General features: G+C 33.2%; 2 protein-coding genes across 6 annotated transcripts in view; one reads left to right on the top strand and one right to left on the bottom strand.

The window, feature by feature from the left end:
* LOC143229123 (mushroom body large-type Kenyon cell-specific protein 1-like) overlaps positions 1 to 7,016 on the bottom strand; it is a 73,265-nt gene extending 66,249 nt beyond the window's left edge. Inside the window, exon 1 of one of the 3 annotated variants that reach the window (XM_076460979.1) lies at positions 6,905 to 7,016. In XM_076460979.1, coding sequence (XP_076317094.1) covers positions 6,905 to 6,998 — 94 coding nt within the window. In that variant the 5' untranslated portion in view covers positions 6,999 to 7,016. Of the gene's footprint in view, positions 1 to 2,667; positions 3,222 to 6,622; positions 6,874 to 6,904 lie in introns of those variants that run through there. The other 2 variants (XM_076460980.1, XM_076460981.1) reach the window with 2 other exon arrangements.
* A 1,727-nt stretch (positions 7,017 to 8,743) lies between these two features.
* The window catches only part of Fnta (farnesyl transferase alpha), a 32,796-nt gene continuing 14,784 nt past the window's right edge, over positions 8,744 to 26,755 (top strand). Inside the window, exons 1-2 of one of the 3 annotated variants that reach the window (XM_076460985.1) lie at positions 8,744 to 9,053; positions 17,061 to 17,175. In XM_076460985.1, the coding sequence (XP_076317100.1) occupies positions 8,921 to 9,053; positions 17,061 to 17,175 (248 nt within the window). In that variant the 5' untranslated portion in view covers positions 8,744 to 8,920. Of the gene's footprint in view, positions 9,054 to 14,577; positions 14,623 to 17,060; positions 17,176 to 26,755 lie in introns of those variants that run through there. The other 2 variants (XM_076460986.1, XM_076460987.1) reach the window with 2 other exon arrangements.

Genomic DNA, 26,755 nt, shown 5'->3' with positions numbered 1-26,755 from the left:
TTAAGAATACTTTTATGCATCAAAAACTTTTCAAATTTCACACTGAAATATTTATATTATTCAGATACTTATCAAACATTTATTGTAAAAAACTTTATATTTTACATTTACTTACATTATCACTTCTCTGTACAAATTTGGTTAATTTGACTAATCTTGTAACCACCATAAAAAATTAGGAAATAATTATAAATTATGAGCTTTTTTCTGAGGTGCACATGCACTCATGAATGTACAAATGTCCTTTACAAAGTTATCTCTATTGGCTGTGTTTTAGTGGACTAGCATTTTGTAAAATACAGTCACATTTCTGTTATATTGCATATGCATACATATTATTACTATTTCCAACTAAATTTATAAAAACTTATTTTTCTTAAAACACAGAAATGTAAATAAAAAATATAGCATAAAATTACCTCTTTGTACTCATTTGCTACTTGCTGTAGGTTGCTAAACCTTAACAAATTTTGCACTTGGAGGTATGAACCAAAAGAATTTCCTTAGGTTTTATATTTACATTTTGAAACAACCAAAAATAACACATATCAACACTACAGAGTTCCACTATAATTTATCAAGCTAAATATTGGTGTAAAATAGATAAAATTTTAAAATCACTAGTCTTGCTTCACCAACTTAGAATCTCACATAAAAAGAACAAATTTGAGGCCTAAGTGTTTCAAATATGCTGAGAAAGCCACTAGGGGAATGCTGAGCTTTTGATTGGTTATCCATACATCATAGACAGAAGATGTATGTAAGCATGTCTTTTTCAAAAATAAAAAAAGAGATGAGTGAAGACACCGTGTTTGATTCAGTATACGTAGCAGTACCTCAACAAACAGAAAATAGGAGGTTCTTAGTTTATATTCTACCATGTAATCACCAGTAACTTGAGTTTCTAATTCCTAGAAACTACAAACTTTGTATTTGAACCAATTGCAGCATTCAACATACCATGTGATACACAAAAATCAATATTCAGGTGTATATTTTTAATATTTACTTTTAAATTAAGAAATTAACTAATGTACAACACTAAAATTTAAATTATAACCTACAATTTGATACCAAGCTTACCAGCAGAAATACATAACATAGTAGTTGAATACATTTTCAAATGCAAGTTAACAATTTCAACTACATGGCCTTTGACCAGTGTGAACGAAATTAAAGAGTGACATTTAAAATTTAAACTACTTTATTATTGATGTATAGCAATACATTTTCCATTGAATCTTATAGTTCAAATATTATACAAGTTTCTTTACTGTAAAAGAAAATTTTTAAATAAATACTCAATTTCTTCATTTCCTCTACCATGTAACACTTCTTCAATCCAAACTAAATATTTCCAAATCTTCCACTAGATCTATATGGCCTTATAACTTTCTGTGGAAATTCCCACTCGAACTATACAGATTGCCTAGCTAAACCATCTAGTTATAGAGAGAAAATAGTTTGCTTTATGGAGGCATTTTGGTATCATTTTCCTTGTGTGCCACTGTTAGACTGCTTGACCAGGTATGGAAATCATTCTAAACCATTTCTAGCATAGTTGGATAACCAAATAAGTAATACAAGTTTTAAGATCTTCTATCCTATATGTGTGGGAACATTTTATATTCTGAACTGGATATTTGAATTTTTAAAAAATATATTTTTGAGATCACATTATCATTACTTTGAATCAAATTTTTGCTTTAGTGTCAACTTGGATCATACTAGAATAAAATGTTGAAGAACATAAGATTTAAGATTAAATATTAAATTTTTCTTTCATTTTCAATTATAAAATTTATTAAAATGCTAAAACCAGAAAAATTATATTAAATAATTTTAAATGAAATAAACAAAATACTCTTCACAAATAACAGAATGACATCTGCATGCTCAGTTGTGCAATTCAACATGCTTGCTGGTAACTGGATCAATGTTCACACATAAGCTGTTTAGCATAATAAATAGCTATCAACATAGTTTGAGAGGATCAAAGTTCAACTGTAAATAAAAACTAAAGAAAAACTATTGGCTTAGGTTGTGAAAAATACTGTGTACAACTGTCTGTTACAATGTGCAGACATTCCAGAATGAAATAAAAAGGATAATTTAGGATGTGTTTATATATATAGTGATTAAGTACAGAAAGTAACAAAATAGTTTTACAGATAAAAAACATCTGATTTTAATTTTGAAGTTCTATAAGTTAGGCAAATTAAATTTGAAAACACAAGAGGAAAAAAGTGTTTTTAATCTTAATATTAAAATCACTTTGTACTTTTGCTTTAATCAGACAATCATAGACAAATCTTCAGTAAAACCAAAAAAAAATTGATTTTTTTCTGTATACAATACTTGAAATGTTTATTGAAAATTTTACAAATTTGGTATACATACACTTACTACATCAGAAGTTATATGTACACTTTCATGTCATTTGTTGGTTACATGACAGGCACAAAATTGGTCATTTTGACTGATGACATATCAATATGGTTAATTACTGTCATGGTTTGTAGCCAAAAGAATAACTTAATTTACAGCTAATAATTAATAATGTTTACACACACACACACACACACACACACATATATATATATATATATATGTGTATGTATGTGTATAACTAGAAACTAGTTACTAACTACTATTATTTTCTCCTACATTTCAGCAATAATCTGGTGCTGTCTTCAAAGAAGTCTTGTTAGTAGGTGGCATTCAATCCTAATTTTTCTTGACAGAAGTTTGGCACATTATTCACTCAATTGGGGTCTCCCCCATTAGAAGATGAATCAAATACTTAAATGTTTGGAAGAGAGGTTTCAAAATCAACAACAAAATATTGGTACATGAGCTGTTAATTGATAATTGAATGTTACATAATAATCTCTAAAAAATCCTTCATCTTGTACTACTTTAGAACTTCATCTTGTTAAAGTGTAATTACTGTCCATTTGGTTACAAGTAAATTGAATGACATTTGCCATTCATTTGACCAGTTTACCAAATGATGCAAATTATTTTTTAAAATGCATTGGAAGAGCAGATTCTCCTCTCTATAATGCCTATTATAGTTGTTTCAATATATTTATATGTATAATGTTTAGAATAATTTCTTTGTCTGTGATAACTGTTATCTTATTTCAAACAGGTAGTAGAATTTCTTAATCTATTACTAGGTTAGTTAAAAAGCTAAATATTGTTCAAAGCAAACAGGTGTGAAAGATTAACAGTGTAAATTATGAAGGTAAGTAATATGAATATCTTGAGAAAATTAGCCGATGCAATTAAAGAAGGTAAAAGGTATTATTCATTTTATTTCATAATTTAAAACTTTTCAGTATATTTAAATCATGATTGTAAGAAAACAAATTAAAAAAAAAAATCAGCTGAGGACAAAAATACTAAACCATATAACTCTTTCAAAAAATGGATCTTTTTTCATCAGGAGCAAAATTGGAGTTCTTGGGTTGCAGGTTATATATTTTCACTACAGTTAATGTAAGGGTGGATAAAAGCAGATGAATATATATTTATTTTTAATGAAAAATATGGTATGCATTTAGGAGACCTTAAGGATTATATTAAGAAAATGAAAAACTGTGAGGTTAAAATAAATGTATTAATTATGAATATGAAAATTACCTTTTATTCCATAGTCAATGAAGGTTGTGAAGATTCAAACAAATTGTCAGTAAAATTACATTATTGAAACAAATTTTTGTCTACCATGGTCTACTGAAAGCATACCAAATACCATGAAGATACACCACCTAGTAAATTAAAAAATTATTTGTATATATGAGTGTGTATATAAATGTATAAATATAGCTTCAACATTTCTGAAGTCAGTCTAGGAAACCAACTAGTATGCACATGGTTAAACCTTTTGCTATGGACTTAGCATAATATACACAAGTTTACCTACACATTTGCACACATTAAATTGTTGCACTATAAATTTTGATACAGCATGTGTATTTTCACACAATTTGGTATAGTTTTGAAAAAGATTACAAGTTTTATTATACATACAAAAATCACATTTTTAGTGAAATATTCTTACTAAACATCTGTTTGTGAAAATAGAATCTGTTTCATTACTAGTCTGAATGCAAAGTGATTTCATGTTATGATTAAGAAAACTATTCTTTGTCCCAAAAAATCTCAAATATTATTTGTGTAATCTCTACAATCTCCTAAATACATTTCAAGTGCATGTTTTCTATAAGACTTTATATTTCATGTTATTTTCTATACTCTAGCTATGTGGATGTGTCACTCAACTGACCTCACTACCATCATGAAAAAAATTAGGAAATCAAATATAAAATATGCTTTGATTGTACTAGAATGACTATATACTATAACACGAAAATACAAATAGTCTAAGTAGCTTAAGTCTCATAATGCTATATATTTCCATACAGATTTATTATTGTTTACTATATTGAACTTCTATTCATCTCTAGCTAACATTATGTAACTTGCATTGACACAGGCATGTGCACTCATGTTATGTACCCAGTAATATAAAATTGACCTTTAGTTTTCTGTCTTAGTTGTGTTTTAGGACACTAGTATTTTGTAATATGTAGTCACATTTCAATTATTATACATTATATACATATTATTACTATTTAAAAATAAATTATTAAACTTATTCTTTTTTAAATATACAACAATAAATCAAGAAGTAAAGCGAACAATTATCTCCTCTTGCTACGATCTTTGTACTCGGTTCCTGCTGGATGTAGGTTGTTACACCTTAAAATTTTGTAAGTGGAAGATATCAAAGAAATATATATATAAACATACAGTTGAATAACTAAAAACTCATAAATAACTACACTGATACCATAAATTCCACTATAATTTATTAAGCTTAGTAACTCAAGTATATTTAGATTTAACAAAATGCAAGCCTTCAAGCAGACTAAAGACATAACCTACCTCCTTGAGCTCTTAGATCAAAATAATGTGGTAGGCTTTTCACAGATAAAAATGGCTGAGAAAACCACTCTGGAGGCATTCTAAACTGTCAATTGTTCATTCATATCACATATTGAAGTAAGTGTATATAATGGACCATTTCTAAAAGTGGAAAGAAGTGAACAGGGCCACTGTGTTTGGTATAGATTTAGTATTTTGATGTCACAAACATCTAATTTTAAACAGCACTATATTCAACATAACTCAACTCACTAAAATGTATATTTAGATATATTTTAATATATACTTTTAAATTAAGGAATTAACTCATACATAATATTAAAGTTTGAATTGTAATGTACAATTTGATCTCAAACTTATTGACATCAATCGTAATATAGTACTTAATAAAAATTTGAATGCAAATCAACTAATGGGATGACATACATGATCCATTGCTAAAGGGTTAATTATGCTAAATCAGTCTTACGGCTTTCAATTAATGTGTTGTTGCTAGTGAGAATGCAGATGAGATGCTGATTTGTATCTACAGAAATATTGAATAATACTCAAAGTTATTGTATCTTTGTTACATTTCTGGTTATGTCTCATTTAGCATCTTGTGTTTAGTACTAGGCATCTTACACAGAGTTGCTGAAAAAGGCTCAAAGGAGAACTAATAGGATGATTTCTTGGATTAAATAGTTTTTCTGTGAAGATAGTTTACAATCATTAAAATTATTTTCTTTTGAGAAAAAATGGGTAAGAAGGGATCTGTTTAAAAATATAAGGAGAATAAACAGAATGATACATCTTTTCCTTGTGCGTTTCATGGTAAGAGTAGTAAGGATAGGTGACACAGTTTTAAGATTTGGCAGGATAGAGGCCATCTGCAAATTAGGCCATGTTATTTTTTGAACAGGGTGACCAGCCTTTGGAATAAGTTTCCTTCAAATACAATGGATGCAACAGCCTTGGAAGAGCACTTTATCAATAACCAGGAAATCAAGGCTAGATATAGGTAATTGGTTGTTTGATAAAGTTAATGGGACAGACCCTGAATGTTTTTATGGCAAACTTGTATAGCAGCTTAAAAACCTGATGCACAGTGGCCCTTCTACTAACATCTGACAGGAAAAATTAAGAGGAAGAGTTATGACAGTATGCCTGGAAATTATGTCATACCTTACAGGTCCATATAAATATGCTTTTCCTATTAGTTAATGTAGAAGAGATTTCCTTCGATATGTGTTATGCTCAACAATTCATAGTTGTACAATAACTAAAGTAACAATGGGCTGCAAAAAAAAAATGAAAAAAAGAATTAATAAACATAAATAAATTCTACAAGAATGAAACCATGACGATGGCAATCACCTGTTCATTTTGATCTTATGTTAAGCCCTTATTCAGTACCTTATATTACCACTAGAAAAAGTTAATAACCAAATAAAATCAGGATTATATTAGCCCATATCCTTTGGCTGTATCCTGGGCTTTGATCTTGAAGGACTCTAGCTCAAAACATTTGTATTACTATAGTCAACGATGTATGAAATTTCTGCATATAAATTTTGTTACCATAACCTCTACACTTTATTATGCTATTACTTTTACCATTATTAATATTATTCTAGTAGTCTTAGTATTATTACTATTAGCATCATAGTTACTGCTATATACCTACTAAAAAATTGTCGTCGTTCTTTTGTTTGCTGACAAACGTAAACTCCATCCTCTATGCTTCATTCACTTATTTTACTTTCACTCTTGTTTTATCATTCACTGACTGTATTTGTCAAAAGTTACTTTTAGGCTTAACGTGGGAATTTTTACTGTTTCCATCCAGCCCACTTTGTCGTTAAATTATTATTCACATTACGCTCAGTCTTATCTTGCAAGTTGGAGCAGAATGTTAAACAGCTTGAAATACTGTACATAGTAATAAAAACTAAATAGCAATACATACCGACAAGTAATAAAACATCTTTGTTCCACCTTTGAAGCTCCTTACGAAATAAAATTCGTTTCTTGGCACATTGAGACGTATAGCATTCCGCCATTTTAAAACCTTCATAAAAAAACATACAGGTATGTATATACAATATATATATATTATTTTGTAAGTGATTTTCTGTTGTTTTTTTTTACATATTACTTGGTGTCACTAGTTTTGACAGATAAAAAATTTTCCATAGTTATCAATAAAAATGTTATATTATTTAAATATAACGCTCTCTATAGTGTCTTCTATATGTGAAAGAAATCAAGTGTAGGTATGTTTTTATTACGTTAAAAACTTTAAAATACATTAACAAGTGAAGAACATTTAGAAATGAGAGTTAGCTTTCGGTGTGTGATGGCTTTTAAGCCCGAAAATTGTTTTATACAATGTTTTGGTAGGCCTCGTAGTTCTAATTTCTTTTAATTTGTTTATTGCGATGCTTGGGATTAGAGGAGAAGCATCTTGAACATTGGTATTTTGTTAAACAATAGAGTGTACTGTGTGATTTTTATATGTTTATGAAATTATGTGTCTGTGTCTGCTTCTCTAACATTCATTTGGTTTTAATGTTTAGTATATATATATATATCATATGTAATTGCACTGGGGTCAATATTCTCTTTTTGCGCCACTTCTCCCAGGTTAGAATTTACATCAAGCCCGAAAACTGACAAAACACCTTTTTCACAACAGAATCTCTTCACATCTTTTAATTATTTTTCTAAATACACTGCACAAAGTAATTGTATTGAAGCGTGTTCGTAGCAGTTTACTCATCGTCTGTAACATTCTGCTACCTGAAGGATGATGTTATTTCATAATGTGGTAAGTTACATTGCAAATTTCCCTTGGAAATGATATTGTCTTTAAGAATAAAATCAGTGTATACCTCCCATGGTGATTTCTTCTTGGCAGTTTCAACTACTTCATGTAGAACCTACAAATGTGCATGGACAAATTCCGCAGGAGTTTTCTTGAGATTTTCATGACGACTTACCCAAGAAGCTTAGTAGTTTGTCTATCCGTGAGAGACGTTTTACACAATCATCATTTCTCTTCAATATAGTGTAGTAACGAAAATTTCACCTATAGCCAGTTGTATATCTATTAGTACCCACATCTGGGTTACAAAATACTTATACTCCCCATGTCTACGGTTAAAAAAATAATGTGCTCAACATTCAACAATTAATAAGAATACATAGTAAATGCTCCTAAAACTGAAAAAAAAAGATACATATTACCATGTGTTACATACATATTGCACTGTATAAAAGTAAATTCAAATAAAATAAAAAATTAGTCAAAGCTATTTGCGACCATACTTTGATTTTGCTTATATTATTTTGTAGTGGAAGATAAAGGTTAGGTATGAAATCAGACGGCATATTTAAGTGCAGTTGTGAATATTTGCTGAGGGGTGTCTTCACTTGAAATGTGTAAAATATATTTAGTTTGTTTTGTTTTGAATTTCTCCAAAGCTACTCGAGAGCTATCTGCGTTAGCCGTCCTTAATTTAGCAGTGTAAGACCAGAAGGAAGGCAGCTAGTCATCACTACTCACCGCCAACTCTTGGGCTAGTTTTTTACCAACGAATATTGGGTTTGACCGTCACATTATAACGTCCCAACGGCTGAAAGGGCGAGCATTTGAACGAGGCGAAGGAAGATTTCTTAGTCTTTGAGCACTCCTGATGACTAATCATTCTCTCGAAATTTTTAATTTTCTTCAAAATAACTGCCAGATATTTTATTTTAGTTAATTTGGCCACGATCAAAGAAATCTTAGGCAATAAACATTTTTAGAGCGCTATTGCTGTATATTGTGGTCGGCATCATGGGATGTGTATAGTTTCTCGTTGACGCTATTACAGTGAGATTTTATCAATAATGATGAGCACAGCTCATGCCATCATTTAGTTATATTTTGTAGGCTAGCTTATTTACAATAAAATATCTGTATATAACCTCAGTATCAGTAATGAATCAAGATACCCTTTTTAGAGAAAGTAGTTGGGTATTGTACAGAGACCGACCATCATGGAAAGATATTGAGCCGCTACCACAAAATGATGGGAGTTCTGCTATTGTTCAAATAGCCTATTCTGAAAAATGTAGGCCTAACGTCCTGACATAAGTTTCGATATTAGTTTACATAGTTGTACTTAGAACTAGAAGTTAGTTAGAATCTAGCATAGTAAACTAGTATTATTATTAATTACATTCTCGTTATTAAACATTACTTTGCAGCAGTAAAGTTGGTTAAATTTAAAGGATTGATGTTGTACTAATTTTTTTTTTCTATAGATATTTCAGATTAATTCTCCAGTCCAGAGTGTAGTTTGAAGATGTTCTCATTTCCTATAGTATAAAGAAATTAGAACTCAAAGACGTGAAAATTTGAATTGTTTTCATATTTACATGTGGAAAGAGAAGACTGTTTGGTTAAAATATTTGTTACAATTCATCTTTTTGGATTTAACGGCCAAATTTAAAATGAATATTTATGAATATTGTAACTGTAAAATAAGATATATTTTTCTTAGTATTTTTCATGTTGGCCATGTAGTTGTGGGTACAAATGCAGAACAAATGAATTAAATACAGGATAATTTATTATAAAAGATCCTAGCAGTTTATCAAACAGGAGGTCTCAGAGGTTTATACATTTTGATTTTCAGGGCTGTCATATAAACTTACATTTGGTCAGTTGAACATAAATGTGTCATCAGATTTGATAAGCAATGTAGACAATCTCTTGCTATTTGCAGTTAATTACATCTAAAACAACTATTGAATATTAGGGTAAAGTTTACTTTATAGTTTCATTTATGGATAGAAGCATGCTGTAGAGAACTAATTAAATTAGAATGTTGTCAAATACACTTCTATACATCATTAATTGAAAAATGAAGTACCAAGCTGAATAGTTATTCTTGAATCCTTAATCATAAGAGTGTCAAATAACATAACCATTTAATAATTGGACCATGTTTTATCCTCAGAATGTTAATATAATTCATCCTCTCAAATTTATTCTCCCATTAACCATGTACTTGCTGTCAATCTTGATATTGTGGCTAAAAAAGAGTTAAGACTAATAAAGAGTATGGTCCAGAGTTCTCAGAATTTTCAAAAATGTAATAGTACAATAATTACTAAAGCTTTACATGAGTGGAGTAAAAATAATAACTTAAAAATAATCCTATTTAGAAATTGGGTAATTAAAATTGAAATAATCAAAGAATGCCTTATTTTCATAAAGAAATTCATTATTAACAACATTAAACATGTTATGGGTAAGAAAAAAGTTATTGTTTATTTACCTAATAAATATCTTTTATCTCCCACAGGTGTAAAGTAGTTAGTTTTTTATTTTCATTTAAGAAACGTTTTACAATTTTATATCAAGACTTAGGTTTTAATTTCAGTGAATTAAAACTTGTGTAACAAGGTTTATAAGCATGTGAAAACAGACATTAAATTTTGTAGTTTTACAAGAAGGAATTGACAGCCTATTGTTATAGTTCTGTTGCCCTTGAACCAATTTCTTGTCTTATCTCATTTCACATGGAATGTTTGCTTGATCTGAGATAGGTGATCTCTCAGGTCGTGGATGACTAAGTTAATGTTTTGAATGCTTATTTGAATATATATTATGGTTCACTTGACCATCTATTGCTTCCATTATTCATAAGTCTCAGTTGAATTTTTTAGCTTGTGGTCCTTCCTGTTGAGTAAGTTACAGCCCTCTTTTTTGTTAACCAGGTCTTGGGGGTTTTCACATAGAGGATGCTGTTACTGGGTTTGCATTTCCACTGTTGTAGGCAGTGGAATTCTTGCTTCCTTGTGGAAGACTTCTTTTAAAGTGATCTCTCTTTTTCTTTGGGAGTCATCTTGTTGATATTAGCTGGTATAACTTACCAAGTTAACATTGACCCTCACTGGATGTTTATTTTACTTGATGGTTTGTATTAGCTTGTTTGTCAGAAAGACTTAGTCATCTTATTTAAATTTTAGAAATGGAGCTTTTGGTTACAGAGTTCTCATTTCTCTTTCTTTTCTTGTGCAAAAGGTTTGGTCTCCTTGGAGAGCCTTTGCATTCTCTTCACTGAATATGTTCAGAGGACCACTGACATTTCATGTTTCTTTCTCCATCTGTTTACCTCTTTCTGTTGTGATGGGTTTATTATTCCAACATGACCTTGGACATTCCTCTTTCTTCACCTTGCCTCTACTTACAGCATTTTACAGATGCCTATTTTGGGATGCTGTTGTGTTTTTGATGCTAAAATCAGGGGTTTGATTCCCCTTGGTGGGCACAGCAGATAGCCCCATGTGGCTTTGCTATAAGAAAACATGCACATATGCTCCTTTGTTCCATGCAGGCAGTAAGATGTTCCTTATCCTCATAGCTCTTTTTAGAGGCAATCAAAATCATCTTTTCTTACCATAAAATTCCTATTTTTCATGAGGTTTATCTCCTTCCACTGGGTGAGTTAACTCACTTAACCTATTCATCCCTCCATGAGAGATCACACTTATCATCTTCCATCAAATTATTCATCTCCTGACTTTTCTTGTATGTAACTATTGATATTTTCTGAATGAAATCCTGCAGGTGGGAAAGTTGGAAGACCCAAGGTGCCTTTGCTTCAATGTTACTGAAATTACATTGTGGTTGTATTAGTCTATAGATCAGTGGTTTTTAATCTTGTTGGAAGTACTGAACCCCGGAAGTTTCATACTTGCATTCACTGAACCCTTCATAATTGGAAAAATAAAATATGATTTTTTCAGATTCAAAACATAAGTAGATATTTTATTAGTGCATAAAATGAACTATGTATCAGTTGCACACAATATCGCTTTGTTCAAAGAACAAAACCAACAAAACATGAATTTCACACAAAAACAAAAACATAACTCAATGAATATTTACTGCAAATCAATGTGACTTGCTGTTGCCTTTCAGAGACAAGTTCAGAAATGCATGGCTTTACTTTGGCAAGTGCTACTCTCATATCATTTTTGCAACAAAGTCTGTTCTTTTTCTTAGTTTTTATGTCTACCATCCTTGAAAAGAATTGCTCCCAAAGATACATTGTAACAAACAGTATGAGTATCTCAAGTGCTTTCTTAGCAAAAAGAGGGTACCCTACGATTTGTGACACCAAAACATTCAGAGCGTTGTTCTGAAAAGTTGCTGTTGAACCTGACTCTGCTGAAGTTCAATGATTTTGTTGAGGTATTCATCATTGACATCTGCTGTTGCAACACTAAACGTGAACGGCTGTCTCACTCAATCTGGGTATGACTCTCTGGCGGGGAAGTTTCCATCAAGAGATTTTGTGAGCTCATCTAAGTGCATAACAATTGCTTGCTTCAGTTCCCCGGGTACAGAAATGTCTCCGATTTCAGAGACATCTTCGATCTTACTTACAGAGTCGTCCAGCAGGGGTAAGGTTGCAAAGTTATCATTCTCTGTTTGTCGTTTTCATAACAGTAGCTTTTTTTGAAAAGCCTTCAGGTTTTCTTCTGCTTCAATGATGTTGACTCCACTGCCCTGCATCTGTTGATTGAGATAATTGAGAGCATTGAAGATATCAGCCATGTATGCCAAAATGAGAATGAACTCAAATTTTTCGAAGCAATCTGCATGACAATGTTGGTGCTCTCACAAAAACAGGGCTAATTCCACATGCATGGCAAAAACATGATTCAGCACCTTTTCCTGGGATAACCACCAAATGTTAGAATGGTACAGAAGTACCTCGAATTAAGATCCCATTTCATTACACAGCTCTTTGAAGATGCGGTGCTTCAGGATACTATTTCGCACAAAGTTCACACATTCCACTACAATTTTTAATACTTCTGCTAGTTTTGAAGGCAAGGTTTTTGTTGCCAATGCATGCCTGTGCAGAACACAGTGTGTTACAATGATGTGTGGTGCATCGGCTTTCACCAGCACACCAAAACCAGAGTTTCATCCCAGCATGACTGGAGCTCCGTCCAAACAAACTGCAGAAATCATATCCCACGAAAGATCGTTGTCTCTGAAGAAGTCATCCACAAATTTCTTCACATCGGCTGCCTTAGTTGTTGTTGTAAGAGGCTTACAAAATAAAAAATCTGCTGAATTTTGCTGGGCTTGAAATAATATCTGCAACTACGTGAGCCAAGATGTCATCGCTCATGTCATCTATTCTGCTGCTGATGGTGTCATTTGAAAGAGGAATTTGAGATAACTTATTTTCAACAGCTTTTCCCAGCATGATATTCACCATCTTCAATGCAGCTGGTTTTATGATGCTTCACCAATAATGTGTGGTTTGCTCTGCTTTGCATGTTTACAATGCTGTGAGGATTGGTTTGTCGATGGGTACAAAGCTGAGAACAGGCAAAGTAGCCTTTTCATCGAACCTGGCCCTCTTTACCTTGAATTCAGCAAGCGTTGTGTTCTTGTATTTCCCATCTCCATGCAGCTTTAGGGAGTGATCTCTTAGTTTTGCCAGTGCTAGACTAGAATTGCTCAACTTAGCATTGCAAATCGTACATTGAGGATGCTGACTCCCATCATGTTCCGTTATACATGTGAATCCATATTGTACGTATTCATCTGACCACTTTCTGTTTTTGCTCGACATAGTATGAAAGGATTGAAAGATTAGGAAAACATCACAAATTATGCATGATTACTACTGTCACAAGTTGACTGCTAAGCGCATGAAGTTCCCTACAACACAGATATTAAGGCCAAGTGGTGTGACGTGATCAGCCGCAGCCAATGATGGCCAAGTGGAGCATGATGTCACGAGTCATATGAGTGGGGTGAACGGAATGGACACACACATAGTATATTTTTTTTTTACCTCCGCTGAACCCCTGGGGTGCGATTGAACCCAGGATAAGAACCACTGCTCTAGATTTTGTTTCCATGAGTAGGTGAGATGTTCTTAAAAGGAAGGGAAAACAAACCAACAGACAAAAAAGACAGAACCTACCAAATGGTTAAATGGTTGATGATGCTTCAAAGGGAATACTTCTTTTTTTCCAAAATTCACACTGAGCTAGAGGTAAAGAAACAGCTTTAAACCATTCTTCTCTGATGTAGTGCTTACTTTTTGAAATGGGTTTCTTCAAGAATACTTCAGCAGTATATATATATAATTTATTTTTGAAGCCCTACTGTACCAATAATAAAAAAACAACAACAACTAAATAAATACTCAACAAGACAGCTATTGGTGTACGTGCTTGTGGTAATCCATTTTATTGTATTTTAGTTTGGGACCTTATGTAAATGTGATTATTTCTGTCCATTCCTTTCTCAAGTTTTCTCTCCTGTGTCACTCTCTTCCAACTGAGCAGGATAACTTTTACTTCCATAGTGCAAAGCCAAGTGGTGTCAGTAAAGAGAGTCTACCCTCATGTCTTTTCCAATTTTGTGGTATAGTCTCAAAAAGAATCTTGTCATTTTACTTCATTTTTTTCATATTTACACTGGTTTTTTCCAGTCTTTTCAATGTGAGATTTTAGCTAACTGTTCTGAAAAGGAAAAGAGGTTAATAGAATGTTCTGAAGATAACATTTTCTCTACCTTAAAATGTAATTCAGATGATTAATTTTCCACAGAACCCACCATGTCTTGCCACTTCGAGGAGGGGTATGGAATATTGAGTAAGTAGATAATGTCAGCCTCCAGTTAGAGGAGGGGTATAATCTGATATTGATTACATCATAAACTAGCACATTACATGTTAGTACGTGAATGAGTACGAAGTTTATGTTTACAGAAGTTCAGTAGCTTTATTACAATACTCTTTTGGAACCTTGTATGGGTAGGGGGACACGGAAAGCTATTAATCATATTTTCAGCTTGTTATAGGTTTTGCACCTCCCCTGTGTGTATGATACATTTTAATTTATAACATTTTAGGATTAAAGAAGTAACTTCATTCTAAATTATTGTTTTTGCAAACAGGGTCTCTTCTAGCTTTATGTATTTTTTAGTCAAATGAATTTTTTGCCACAAACTTTTAGACTCAAAGTATGTTATAATTGATATTTTATTACTTTTTTAACATTTATTTGGTGTAATGCATGAAGAAAAATGATTAAAATGTTCAAATTATCATTTCTGCGTAGCCTTCAGGAGTTTTTGTCTGCAACAAAATATCAGTTTTTAAATTTATATGTTCATTCCAAGGAATACATTTACCTTTGTCAAAAACCTATAACTTTTTGAGAGTACATTGATCACTTTTTGATTTTTTAAAAATTTTCATTTTATTTTTGTGCTTAGATTTTGTACAAATCTTGATTGTTATATTTTTATGATGTCATATCAAGTGTTTTGATCATTAAGTAATGAAACACAACTTTTTTAAGAAAATGGCTACAGTATTTGCTGATGTGTAAGATAATCCTGGATTTTGTAACCGAATAGATGTACTTCTTTAAAGTTCAGTGTATAGAAAGGCCTCTGTTGTCAAGGGAATCTATGGTATTATATTTGTATATTTTAAAACAAACAGAATGATGACAGCTTGCCAAATAGTGAATATTAAGATTGTCTTAAAAATTGTGTCAGAATGTTTTGCCAGTTTTTCTTGTGTGAGAATAATGAATTAAATCTAATTGTTTAATGAGCCTAACAATTAACTGATGAGCAAGTTCCACTAGTTGGACAGCTTTATTACCCTTTAACATACATCTAGGACAAAGTCAGTGTATTTGAAGTTAATTGAAGTAAAATGTTAATTTTAAGTAGATACTTAGCTCTAGTTATACATTGTCTCCTTTTCTGTTTATTTCCTGACTTAATTTCTTGTATCATTCTGTGTACTTGAAAATAGTTTGAAAGACAGATGGATGAGAGTCTAAAAAACAAAAATCTTTGTATGTCTCGGCAAAATGGGAACAATGTTAGTGAATTAGATAAGCTAAATATATATTTAGAATGAGGTTGAAATTAATTATTTAAAATGCTAGCTTTCTGTAACTTAAGAACCTAAAGTATTGTTTTATTGCTAATTTTTGGTAAATTAACACAAATAGTGAAAGTGTTGAGTTAAAGACTTTTATTTAAACAAAGATCATTGTAATTATGTATTTTTTTGTAGTTAAAAAAAAATTGCTAAGTCAACTAGGCCATGTACAGTGTCCTACTACTTGGATGTGCATGTCTGGTATTTCCTGGAACATCTGTGAGGAAACAAGTGTTTGCTCATCAACCCCAGAAACAAAATTATCTGAGAAGATACAATAAAATGTGTTGGAGAATGATTTCTTAAGAAAGTTTTTTTCACTTCAAACCAAAGTTTTTAACTTAGTTGAGTAGTTATAGTGATGACCATTATTGAATGATAGATATAATTGTTGCAATTGTTATTCTTTGGGGATAATATCAAACTTCCAAGATCTCTGTATCTTTAGTAAAAACAAAGCAAAAGGCTTCTCGGATCAAATTCTGTAGATTTCTGTGTTTTGTTTCAGCTTTTATAGATCTTGTGTGAATTTTAATTTGTGACCAAAATTACAGGGTTGGTCTATTTAAGTCAGAGATTTGTTATTAAGTCAGATTAAGTACTTCCAAACATGTTAAAGAAGTGCAGGTTCCTCTGTTATGTTTAAACACTGGCAATATCATCCATCAAGACTAGTAAAGATCAGTTAATTCATAAACTAAAGAGAAATTAAATCATCATACATAAAATAGCTAAATATATTTTTTAATTATTCTCTTTCATCATCAACTGGTAAAAGTCTTGCAGTTGTTACTTTGAAGAAGTGTATTGTACATGAGGCATATTTACATAAATTATCCATGTTCTTTTATTGCATTACCATTAAAATGTTATATATTATTTATTGTTAGAATAAAAGTTTTTTAACAAACAGTATCACTTATCTGAGATGTTTCTGACATATGAACTAATCAGTATTATTTATTTTCGAAAGAACAAATAATATATACATAAAAGGAATTGTCTACACATTTTAGTAAATTTTGCACAATTGGTTTCATCTGTTACAGAACAATTATGTATGATATTATCAACAGCTAGTTTTTTAAAGTATATATTCTAATTGATTAAATTATTTTGTTGTTGCAGTTAGAGATGTCTTTGACTACTTTAGAGCTGTTCTGTTCAAAGATGAAAAGAGTGAAAGATCTTTCATGTTGACTGAAGATGCCATTTCATTAAATCCTTCAAATTATACAGTCTGGTAAGAACTCACAAATTTTTAGTTTCCAAAATGGATGAAGATTTAAGATACAGACTACAATGAACTGTATGGTTCTTTGGTGCTGTCCTTTCACACACATTCTTAACAAAAAATAATAATCTAAAAAAAACCTTTTTTTTCCACAAAATAATTGGTTATTTTCTTAAACTTGTATAAATTGATTGCCTCCACTAATGCCAAATTCAACTCGTTCTATAAATTAGTGCCTCATAAATCAATAAAACTATCTAAACTGGAGCTTAGTTTGTGTTTTCCTCAAAATTATGAATACAGTACAAACAAATCAGTAGTCTTATATCAGGTCTGAATAAATATATTCAGATCTAGGACCCAGCTTAAAAACTCAGGAATCAGGTATACATAATATAACTTTGCTATTGTTTGTACTAGAAAATGGGGGCTGCACTAGTGCCTGAGTTAGCTGCGACTTGATTATCCTTGGTTATTTCTTTCCTCCAGACAATAATTTGTATGTTTTGGAGAAACTGTCACTTAGAAATTAATTTTACTTGCAAAAGTTTGGGTGTTGCATGATATCCATGGTTTTTTGCATGTATTCAAATCATGAGTTGGTCATTTAAATCCTGGTTTTGCATCTCTTTATTTTTAGCTGTTAAAACAGGGATACAAAATATTTGTAGCTTGGCTAACTTCACTTTATTATTGATTGAAATCACATTAAGATTTCTTAAAGATTTCACTCAACTTCATTTGTCATCTGTTGTACACTAGTGCCTCAATTATCAGTTTTTTTCTTTCCCCCAGAAAAGTGCAGATAATTGAAGCACCAGTGTATGTTTGTTTATTTTCACAGCAATGAGTGAATTCTCACAATCACAAGATATCAATGACCACCTGATAATATTGGCTGAACTGAAAGAAAGAATAAAAACAAAGTGGTTTGAAGTTATTAATGTGTTGTGCAACTGCAATGATTCATTCTTGAAAAAACATAAGTGCAGACTACCATTAAAATCCTAGAAACAAAGTTTGATTTGAGACTTAAAGCATGCAAAAACCAGGCAAGAGTCTAGGACTATTCTAGATTTGAGTTCTATTTGACACAGTCCTATACATGAATAAAATGAAAAAAACATCAGGTGCCATGATAAAATTTTTAGTCATTGTGCTGATATGGGTCCTGGCATTTGTTGAAGCCTGCTTTACATGATATTGTATGATTTCAAGAAATACAGAGTTTTGTTTTCTGATTATCAAATGCTGTCATTAATCTTTACTTTAAACATACCCTTATTTATAAGACAATAATTTTCATTGCCTATTTGAATTACTCACTGGGTTTGAAAAATGAAGTGCTAAATGCCTAGAAGTATAATTCTAAGTCTAAAGCTTACATATCTTCAGAATTCATCAGTTGGGGTGAATCACAAGGTTCTTGGGCATTGAATTAGAAGTAAACAAAAGTTATACCTTAAATGCTCTGATTTTGAGCCTCAGTGAAGGAATTAAGAGGAGTGTGTGTAAATTAATATAAAACTGCTTAAAACTTGTATATATTAAAAAAACCTTCTAATTAACAGTATAAAAGTTTGTTATTAAAAAAAAGTTACTTTTATTGTATGCCTGGGATTGTGAACATAGTGGTGTTGCATGTGATGCTTTTCAAGTTCTAAAAAGGATAAAATATACAGTTATAAAGTAAAAACTTTAGAGGAAAGGTAAACATTTTGATTGTTTTATAAAGAAACACCACAATGAACAGTTTTGAAATTTCAAAGCTGTAGATTCCTATACATTTTCACATGTATGGGTGATTTTATTTGCAGAAGCTACATAATCAATAGAATATTGTTTTAAATGTCAAATTATGTCATTTACATAATAAAACAATCATACAGAAGGTATTCCAAAATGCTTTAGCTGGGTGAGGTGGAGTTAAAGTACTACGTGTATGTTAACCTGTCATTGTTGTTTGTGGTCTATAACTTGGCATATGTTAACTGCATCTTGTCATTTAATATGTAGTTTTGAACTTTTTTTTTTTCCAAAACCTATTCAATATGAATAAAATATCTTTTATTACCTCAATTTTGAATATCTTTCTCTCTCTCTTTTTTTTTTTTTCCCCATAATATTAACTGGAAACATCACAATTGGAATTTTTTTTTGTTTCTTACATATTTTAAAGAGAAATTTGGAGATATTTTCCTCAATCTACTCTTCATTGTAATCTTTAATTTTTCAACTGATTTTATTTATTCAGTTAGACTTCAATCTATAGCAGTAACTTGTCTTGTAATCTGTATGGATTGTTATACGTTTATGACATTCACCAGTGTGAGTTATTTTGGTATTTCTGTAATTACTGGTTCTGTTTCATTCTTTTCTGTTTAATATTCCATTTGTCATGATTAATATTCACATATTTTTTAATTATAAGTTTCATTTCTTGTTCACTTGGCCATTTGTTTTTCAGTTTATATCAATAAAAACTTTTTTCTTTGACAAATTTTTTATTCTCGTTTTTATTTTGTTATTGATCTACATTATTGAAAATAATTATAGACCTGCCCATCTAATTTTATATTATAATTCTTTTAAACAGAATGTTTTTTTTTTTTTTAGTATTGGTGCCTTTATGTATTTTTATTGCACTTTTAAATGATTATTATGTTGAGAACAAAATATTAGAAGCACAATTTCCTATGCTTTGTTACAAACAAGCTATTTCACTTGTCAATCAGACAGCTAGTAGTGACATACAACATCCACAATGCATCTAAATTAACTGTGTCAGTGGTATTCACAAAAATGAAGGTATTCTGAATGCTGACAGATACAGGTAGATTTCATCCATTATGCCATTTCCTCAGTAATGCTTTTTATTGGGTGAAGATTTGTCTTCAAGTAAAACAATGATCATAACATACAGCAAATGTAGTGAGATGATATCTTTGACTGAAAAGAGACGAATGTAACATTCACTAAATAATCATGGCTTGGTCTGCACAGTGTTCTGATATGAACATTTGTGAAACTGTGTATGGACTTGTGTAAAAACTGAGATGTTCATAAGGTGATCAAACAACTTTTGGGAGATGTGTGGAATGTTTGAACAATATTCCACAATCATACATTAAGAAACTGTAGCAACATGGAAGTGAAGTCTAGCGTTCTGTGTAAAGCAAAGGAATTGTATTAAAGAATTGTACAATATATTCTTTTTTCATTTGTGTTTTATGGAATAATGTTTTGTATAATTAATAGATTCATCGTGTAATTATAGTTACTCATTGTTTGTGATTCATGTGTATGTAAATGTTTGTTCCCATAAATTTCTGCTGTAGTTGAGTTTTATTTGCTACTTGAGCTTGCTTCCATTAAGTTTTCAAGGTTGTTTAACTATCCAATTGTGATCCTTAAGAAACTTAAAAATTATCATTATAATAATATTAATGCTGTCTGTAGTTAGTCTATTTTAATGTCATTACTTGTTAATAAAGGTTACATTCGCTTAACTTGTATCTATTAAAAATGCATTATAGTTATTGCTGTCAAAACTAAACAATATTGCATAGCCAATATTACATTTTATCAGAATTGTTTTTTTTTCCTCTCGGTGTGGATTCCTGTACATGGTAAGGGGAGATCCCAGGGAAGGTTCTGTTTTTTAAGTTTACCTCCTCTGAGTTCTAAACATCTACCCACATGTTTGGCGTGCGTCGCGACCCATGAAGGGGAGGAGAGGATCCTGGTGGTTGAGGAGTCCAACCCTAACACACCACTTTGGCCTTGAATTCTTGTAGATGGGCAGCCTTGGGGTGGCCCCACTTGGGTCAGTTGGCTGGTCCACTTGGGCTAGGTTCAACCAAATACCAGTGTTGGATGTTCTCAACAGGTGTTGTGGACATTGTATCTGATGCTGGTGTTTTGGTATAGTGCTCACAAAACTCTGGTATTGCTGCAGTGTCCTTGTTTGACATTGTAGTGCATCCCCTCATAGGGCTTCATGGTAGTAGGGTCATTGGGCACCGAAATATTATTTTTTTTGTTTTGGATCCTCCAAATATAAATTTAAATAAAATAGTGAAAAATTAGTCCTTAGGTAAATGACCACGTCTTGAAGATTTTGAATAGCAATCTTCAACATCTGTAACACCTGTTGTACCTCACTCTTTCATCCTACGTTCTCTTTCAGACAAACCTATAGGGCAAATGTCTCCCTTTTTCATTCAGAAGGGACTAGAGTGACTTGCTGGCTCTCCAAAGTCAGTAAAGAAGCTTTGCTCTGGTGACATATTGGAGGAAACATCCACATATCAACACAGTGAACTCCTCTTGCATTCAAAGGCGATTGGGAATATACCTATTGATGTTACACCTCATACTACTTTGAATTCATCACGAGGAGTTATTGTTGAGAGGGATTTGAAGAACATCCCCAGGTCAGAGATTCTTGCTGGTTTCTCGACTCAAGGAGTTTCTGCAGTGAGGCGCATCTTCACTTGCAAAGATAGAGTTACACTGCCAACAGATATCCTCGTTTTGACATTTACATCACCATGTGTACCTGCCACTATCAAGGCAGGTTATCTAAATTGTAGGGTATGGCCATACATTCCAAACCCTCTCTGATGTTTCCAGTGTCAGCGGTTCAGTCACTCAAAGATGTCATGTTGTGGTTCCTTGGCATGTGCTCGTTGCGGTGGCAAGGACCATGATGCCTATGAGTGTGTGACGGACCCTCATTGAGTCAATTGCAATGGCTCTCACTCCTACTACTTTTGTTCTAGCCCTAAATGGTTGGGAGAGGTGCAGTATTTGAAAATGATTCATAACATTACTTATCCTGAGGCTCGAAAGTTGCTGTCCACCACTTCATTTCAGACGTATGCTGCTGCACTTCATTCCACAGCTACAGTGGGAGTGCAGACAGATCTCTCTATGCCTCCCAAAGAATTGTTCTCAAAACAAATGAATAGTCTTTTGGCCTCTATGGTTAAAAAAGCTGATGACTCAACTTCAACACCCATCTCTGTCCCTTACATATTTTCCAACAAATCCCAAGATTCACTTCCTTTGGTTCTCGGTACAACAGGCATTTCTTTGGTTGCATCTTTTTCTCCCACCCCAAGATGCAAAATGATCATTTGTTCACATCCTCATTCACTGGAATCCTCTTGCAACAGGAAAGACCTGCCCAATTGACCCAGTGCAGGACCCATGGAGTTCAATAGACCTCCCTTGAATAAGGATAGGAAGGGAAAAAGACGGGGTCATAAACAGAAGGTTTCTCCACCAAATTTTCTTACATGTAAATAAAAATGGCCACCTTGATACAATGGAATTGTCAAGGTTTACATTCTAATCTGGATGACATCAAACCACTGATTGCTTCCTACCATCCTGTATGTCTTTCCTTATAGGAAGCATTTCTGAAACCTTCCAGTACAGTCACCTTTTGGTGCTTTTCTTTGTACAGAAATGACAGGCTGTGTGATGGACAAGTGCATGGAGGGGTGGCATTGTTGGTCAGCATGTGCCCACCATGTCTTTACCACTCAACACATCTTGGAGGCTGTAGACATCCATGTTTCCTTGGGTCATACCATCACTGTTTATTTTCTCTACCTGGTGCCTGGAGAGACCTATGATCAATCAGACTTTGATGCTCTCATTGAACAGTTATTGTCTCCCCTTTTAATCCTGGGGGACTTTAACGGACATCATCCTCTCCGGGGAATTGCTGATATTGAGAGTAGGGGTTGCTGTGTAGAGCATATGCTCTTTGATCACAACCTTTCTCTTTTCAATACTGGTTTTTCTTCTTATTTTCATGCACCTAGTCAATCCTTTACTGCTGTTAATCACTCAATTTGCTCCCCTTCACTATACTCCCATTTGTTTGGAGAGTTGACAATAATCCATGAGGCAGTGATCATTTTCCTATAATTTTGAGAGAGACTGACTTTAGTCTATGCCACCCGACCCGTGTGCCCTGGTGGAAACTGGCTCGCACAAGCTGGTCCTCTTTTACTACTTTTGTAGAACTTGATCCTGCCATCTTCTGTAAGCCATCAATAGACGACTGTGTTGCAGCAGTAACTGACTGTATTATACAAGCAGCTGCTCAATGTATTCTTAAAACCTCGACAAGTTTTCCACGATGCCTTTGTCTATGGTGGAATCCTGCCTGCCACATGGCACGGAAGGCTCAAAAATGGGCTTGGGATACTTTCCATAGATATCCCACATGCTTGATGGGTAAGAAGTCAAAGCCAGAAGGAATCTTGGATTAAGTTTACAACCAGCATATCTTCAACCACCAGTTCCAAAGTCACATGGGACAAGATTTGAAAGGTCAGTGGGCAATATAATTCTCTTGATCTTGCTCTCCGATGGCCAGGAAGTAGCTGATACCCGGAGTATCACCGATAGTCGAGGTCAAAGCTTTTGCTGGGTATCTAGCATTTCTGCTTCTTCCTCCACCTTCAAGACTCGGGGAGAGCAATCACCCCTTTCCTTTCTAGCTGATTGCCTCTATGACTATAATCGTCCTTTTACACTGGTGGAACTCAAACTGGCCATTCATTGGTCTGGCAGTACATCGATTGGACCTGATGATGTATACTACAAAATGTTGCACTGTCTGTCTCATGCTTCTCTTGCTATTGTTCTGATTGTTTTTAACCAGATCTGGTAGGAGAATTCTTTTTTTGATGCCTTGTGCCAGGCTATTGTCCTACCTTTCTCTAAGCATGGGAAGGATCCCAAGATTCCTTCAAACTACTGTTCCATTGCTTTGATGAGCTGTCTTTGTAAGACCTTAGGGAAGATGGTTAATGCTTGTATTGTTTGGTTCCTTGAATCAAACAAACTCCTCTTGCCCACTCAGTGTGGGTTTCAATGACAGCTCTCCACCATAGACCACCTGATTCAACTTGAAACGTCAATCAGAGAAGCCTTTCTCAAAGGACAACGTCTTGTACCAATATTCTTTGATCTCGAGGAGGCTTAAGATACAACATGGAGCTATGGCATTTTGCGAGATCTCCATATATATGGGTTATGTGGCTGTTTGCCCATTTGTATTTAATATTTTTTTATGGACAGGAGATTCCAAGTTTATGTGGGTTTGACACTTTCCCGTTCTTTTCTACGGGAACTTGGTGTCCCTTGGGCCTGTGTTCTGAGTGTCACACTTTTCAGTATAAAGATTAATGCCATCACTGAACAACTCCCTCTCACTTTTGCAAACGGGCTCTATGTCGACGACTTTCACATCTACAGGCTGCCCTCAGTCATTTACTGAAGTGGACCACAGCAAACAGCTTCAACTTCTCTCTCTGTAAAACTGTTTGCATGCACGTTTAGTGCCAACAGGGTATTCACCCTGATCCTAAACTTTGTATTAGTGAAGTTGTGCTGCCTGTGGTCCCTGAGACAAAGTTCTTGGGGCTTATCTTTGACTGTAAGCTGACCTTTATACCACACATCAAGCAGCTACAGGTTAAATGTACAAGAGCACTGAACATTCTTTGTATCCTCTCTTTCACCACTTGGGGAGTGGATCGATGTTCTGTGCCATAGATATATTGTGCTCTTATTCGATTGAAACTCGACTATGGATCACTGGTTTATGGCTCTGCCAGAACCTCGTTCTTAAAGATGCTTCACAATTCATCATCAAAGACTTTGGCTCTGTACTGGGGTTTTCTGTACTTCCCCAGTTCAGAGCTTATACGCAGAGTCTCATGAATTTTCTTTGCACCTCTGCTGCTTGCAACTGTCTTTACTGTATGCTTCAAAACTTCGTTCCTTACCAAAGCATCCCACCTGGGATTGTGTTTTCCTCCTTGGTTGAGCCATACTTTTTCAGAATAGGTGATCTGCCATTGCTCCTTTTGGCCTTTGCATCCAGGTGCAGTTGGATGAATTGGATCTGTTCTTGGATAACATTACTGTATCTACTGGTCAACCCATTCTTTCATGGCTTCTTATAGTTCACAAATATGATCTGTCTTGAAGCCATCTGAGAAAAGCAGACACTTCTGATTGGAAATACTATCTATTATTTGCTGATGAACTTTTGAACTATCCTTCCATTCATATTTATACAGATGGTTCGAAATCAGGTGACTGTGTGGGCTCTGCCATTGTTTGTTGTGGTTTGGTGGTTGCATGCAGAGTCCCCTCTACAGCTCACTGTATTCACTGCTGAACTTTATGCCATTTCTCTTGCCCAGGATCATATAGAAGCTAAGCAGTACTCAAACTGCACTATTTATACTGACTCGCTTAGTTCTCTGGCCCTGGAATCACTTGACATTGGTTCACACCCTGTTCTCTCCAATATTCAAAACTGACTGGCCCATTTCTCTTTAACATCTACTTCTATCCAGTTTTTCTGGATACTGGGCCATGTTGCTATTTGCGGGAAGGAGCTTGCTGACACTGCAGCTAAATCTATCTGCTCTGGCATTATCACTGCTGTACCTGTCCCATACATGGACTATGGTCCTGTATTCAAGGCTTGGCTCCATGTCAGCTGGCAGTCGATTTGGAGTGAGCAACACAAAAACAAGCTTTTCCAAATATAACCCTATATTGGACTTTGACCGTCTTGTTCTCGCTATTATCGGAAAGAGGAAGTTGTTCTGACTAGACTATGCATTAGTCACAGTTTTGTAACTCATTGTTTTCTTTTATCTGGAACTGATGCACCAGTGTGTAGTTTGTGTAACACTCAGATCACAATAAGCCACATTTTACTTTCTTGTCATTGTTATGATTCACAATGACGGCACCATTTTAAGTATGTTCTGTCCCAAGGTTTGTCCATAATGTTAGACAGTGTTATTGATGATGGTGACACTGTCCACCTTGGTAATGTATTTAGTTTTTTAAAGGCCATTAATCTTTTTAATGCCATTTAATTTTTTTTAATATTTACTTTACACCTTTTTAGTGTGGCTCCCTTTTAAAAATCACAGTTCATCTAGTTCAATTTAAGTAACTCAAAACCAGATCTGAAAAGGTCAACTTCAGGTGACTAATGGTGGTTTTTGTACTTACCTGTTAGTCTTCCTGGTGAGTTATGATAGTTACAATTATGCTATAGAAAGTTCTTTACAACTTGAATTACTGTAGTTTTTCTCTTAATGTTGTAGACTAGATGTAAACATTGGTTTTATGCTATTTATGATTTTTTTAAACCTTGTTTTGTTTTTACCTTAATTATCTTTTATGAATTTTATTAAATATCCTTTACTTTTAACTTTTTACCAGATGTTTGGCACAGATAGCCTAGCTGCTTTGTGCCATAAAACACTAAATCAACCAACCAACCAATTTTTTTTTTTAAATTTATTCTTAAAACAGAGTGAAAGTAAAATTATTTTAAAGAAGTATGGAATACATAATATGGTGATTGGAAAGTGCAAATTTAGTAACTTTCATTCTGATATGATATTGAAAGATAAACATGGCCATAATCATGTAAACCTGATAAGTATGCCACCAGTGTAGCATGTCCTTAAGTGTGGATATAGATCATTTAATGGCCCCAGAAATGAGTGATTATGTTCTTTGTACAATT

This window comes from Tachypleus tridentatus, chromosome 10 (genome assembly GCF_004210375.1).
Source record: "Tachypleus tridentatus isolate NWPU-2018 chromosome 10, ASM421037v1, whole genome shotgun sequence".
NCBI lineage: Eukaryota > Metazoa > Arthropoda > Merostomata > Xiphosura > Limulidae > Tachypleus > Tachypleus tridentatus.
Note: the sequence above shows the minus strand (reverse complement) of the source record. Positions and strands in the feature narration are given on the sequence as shown.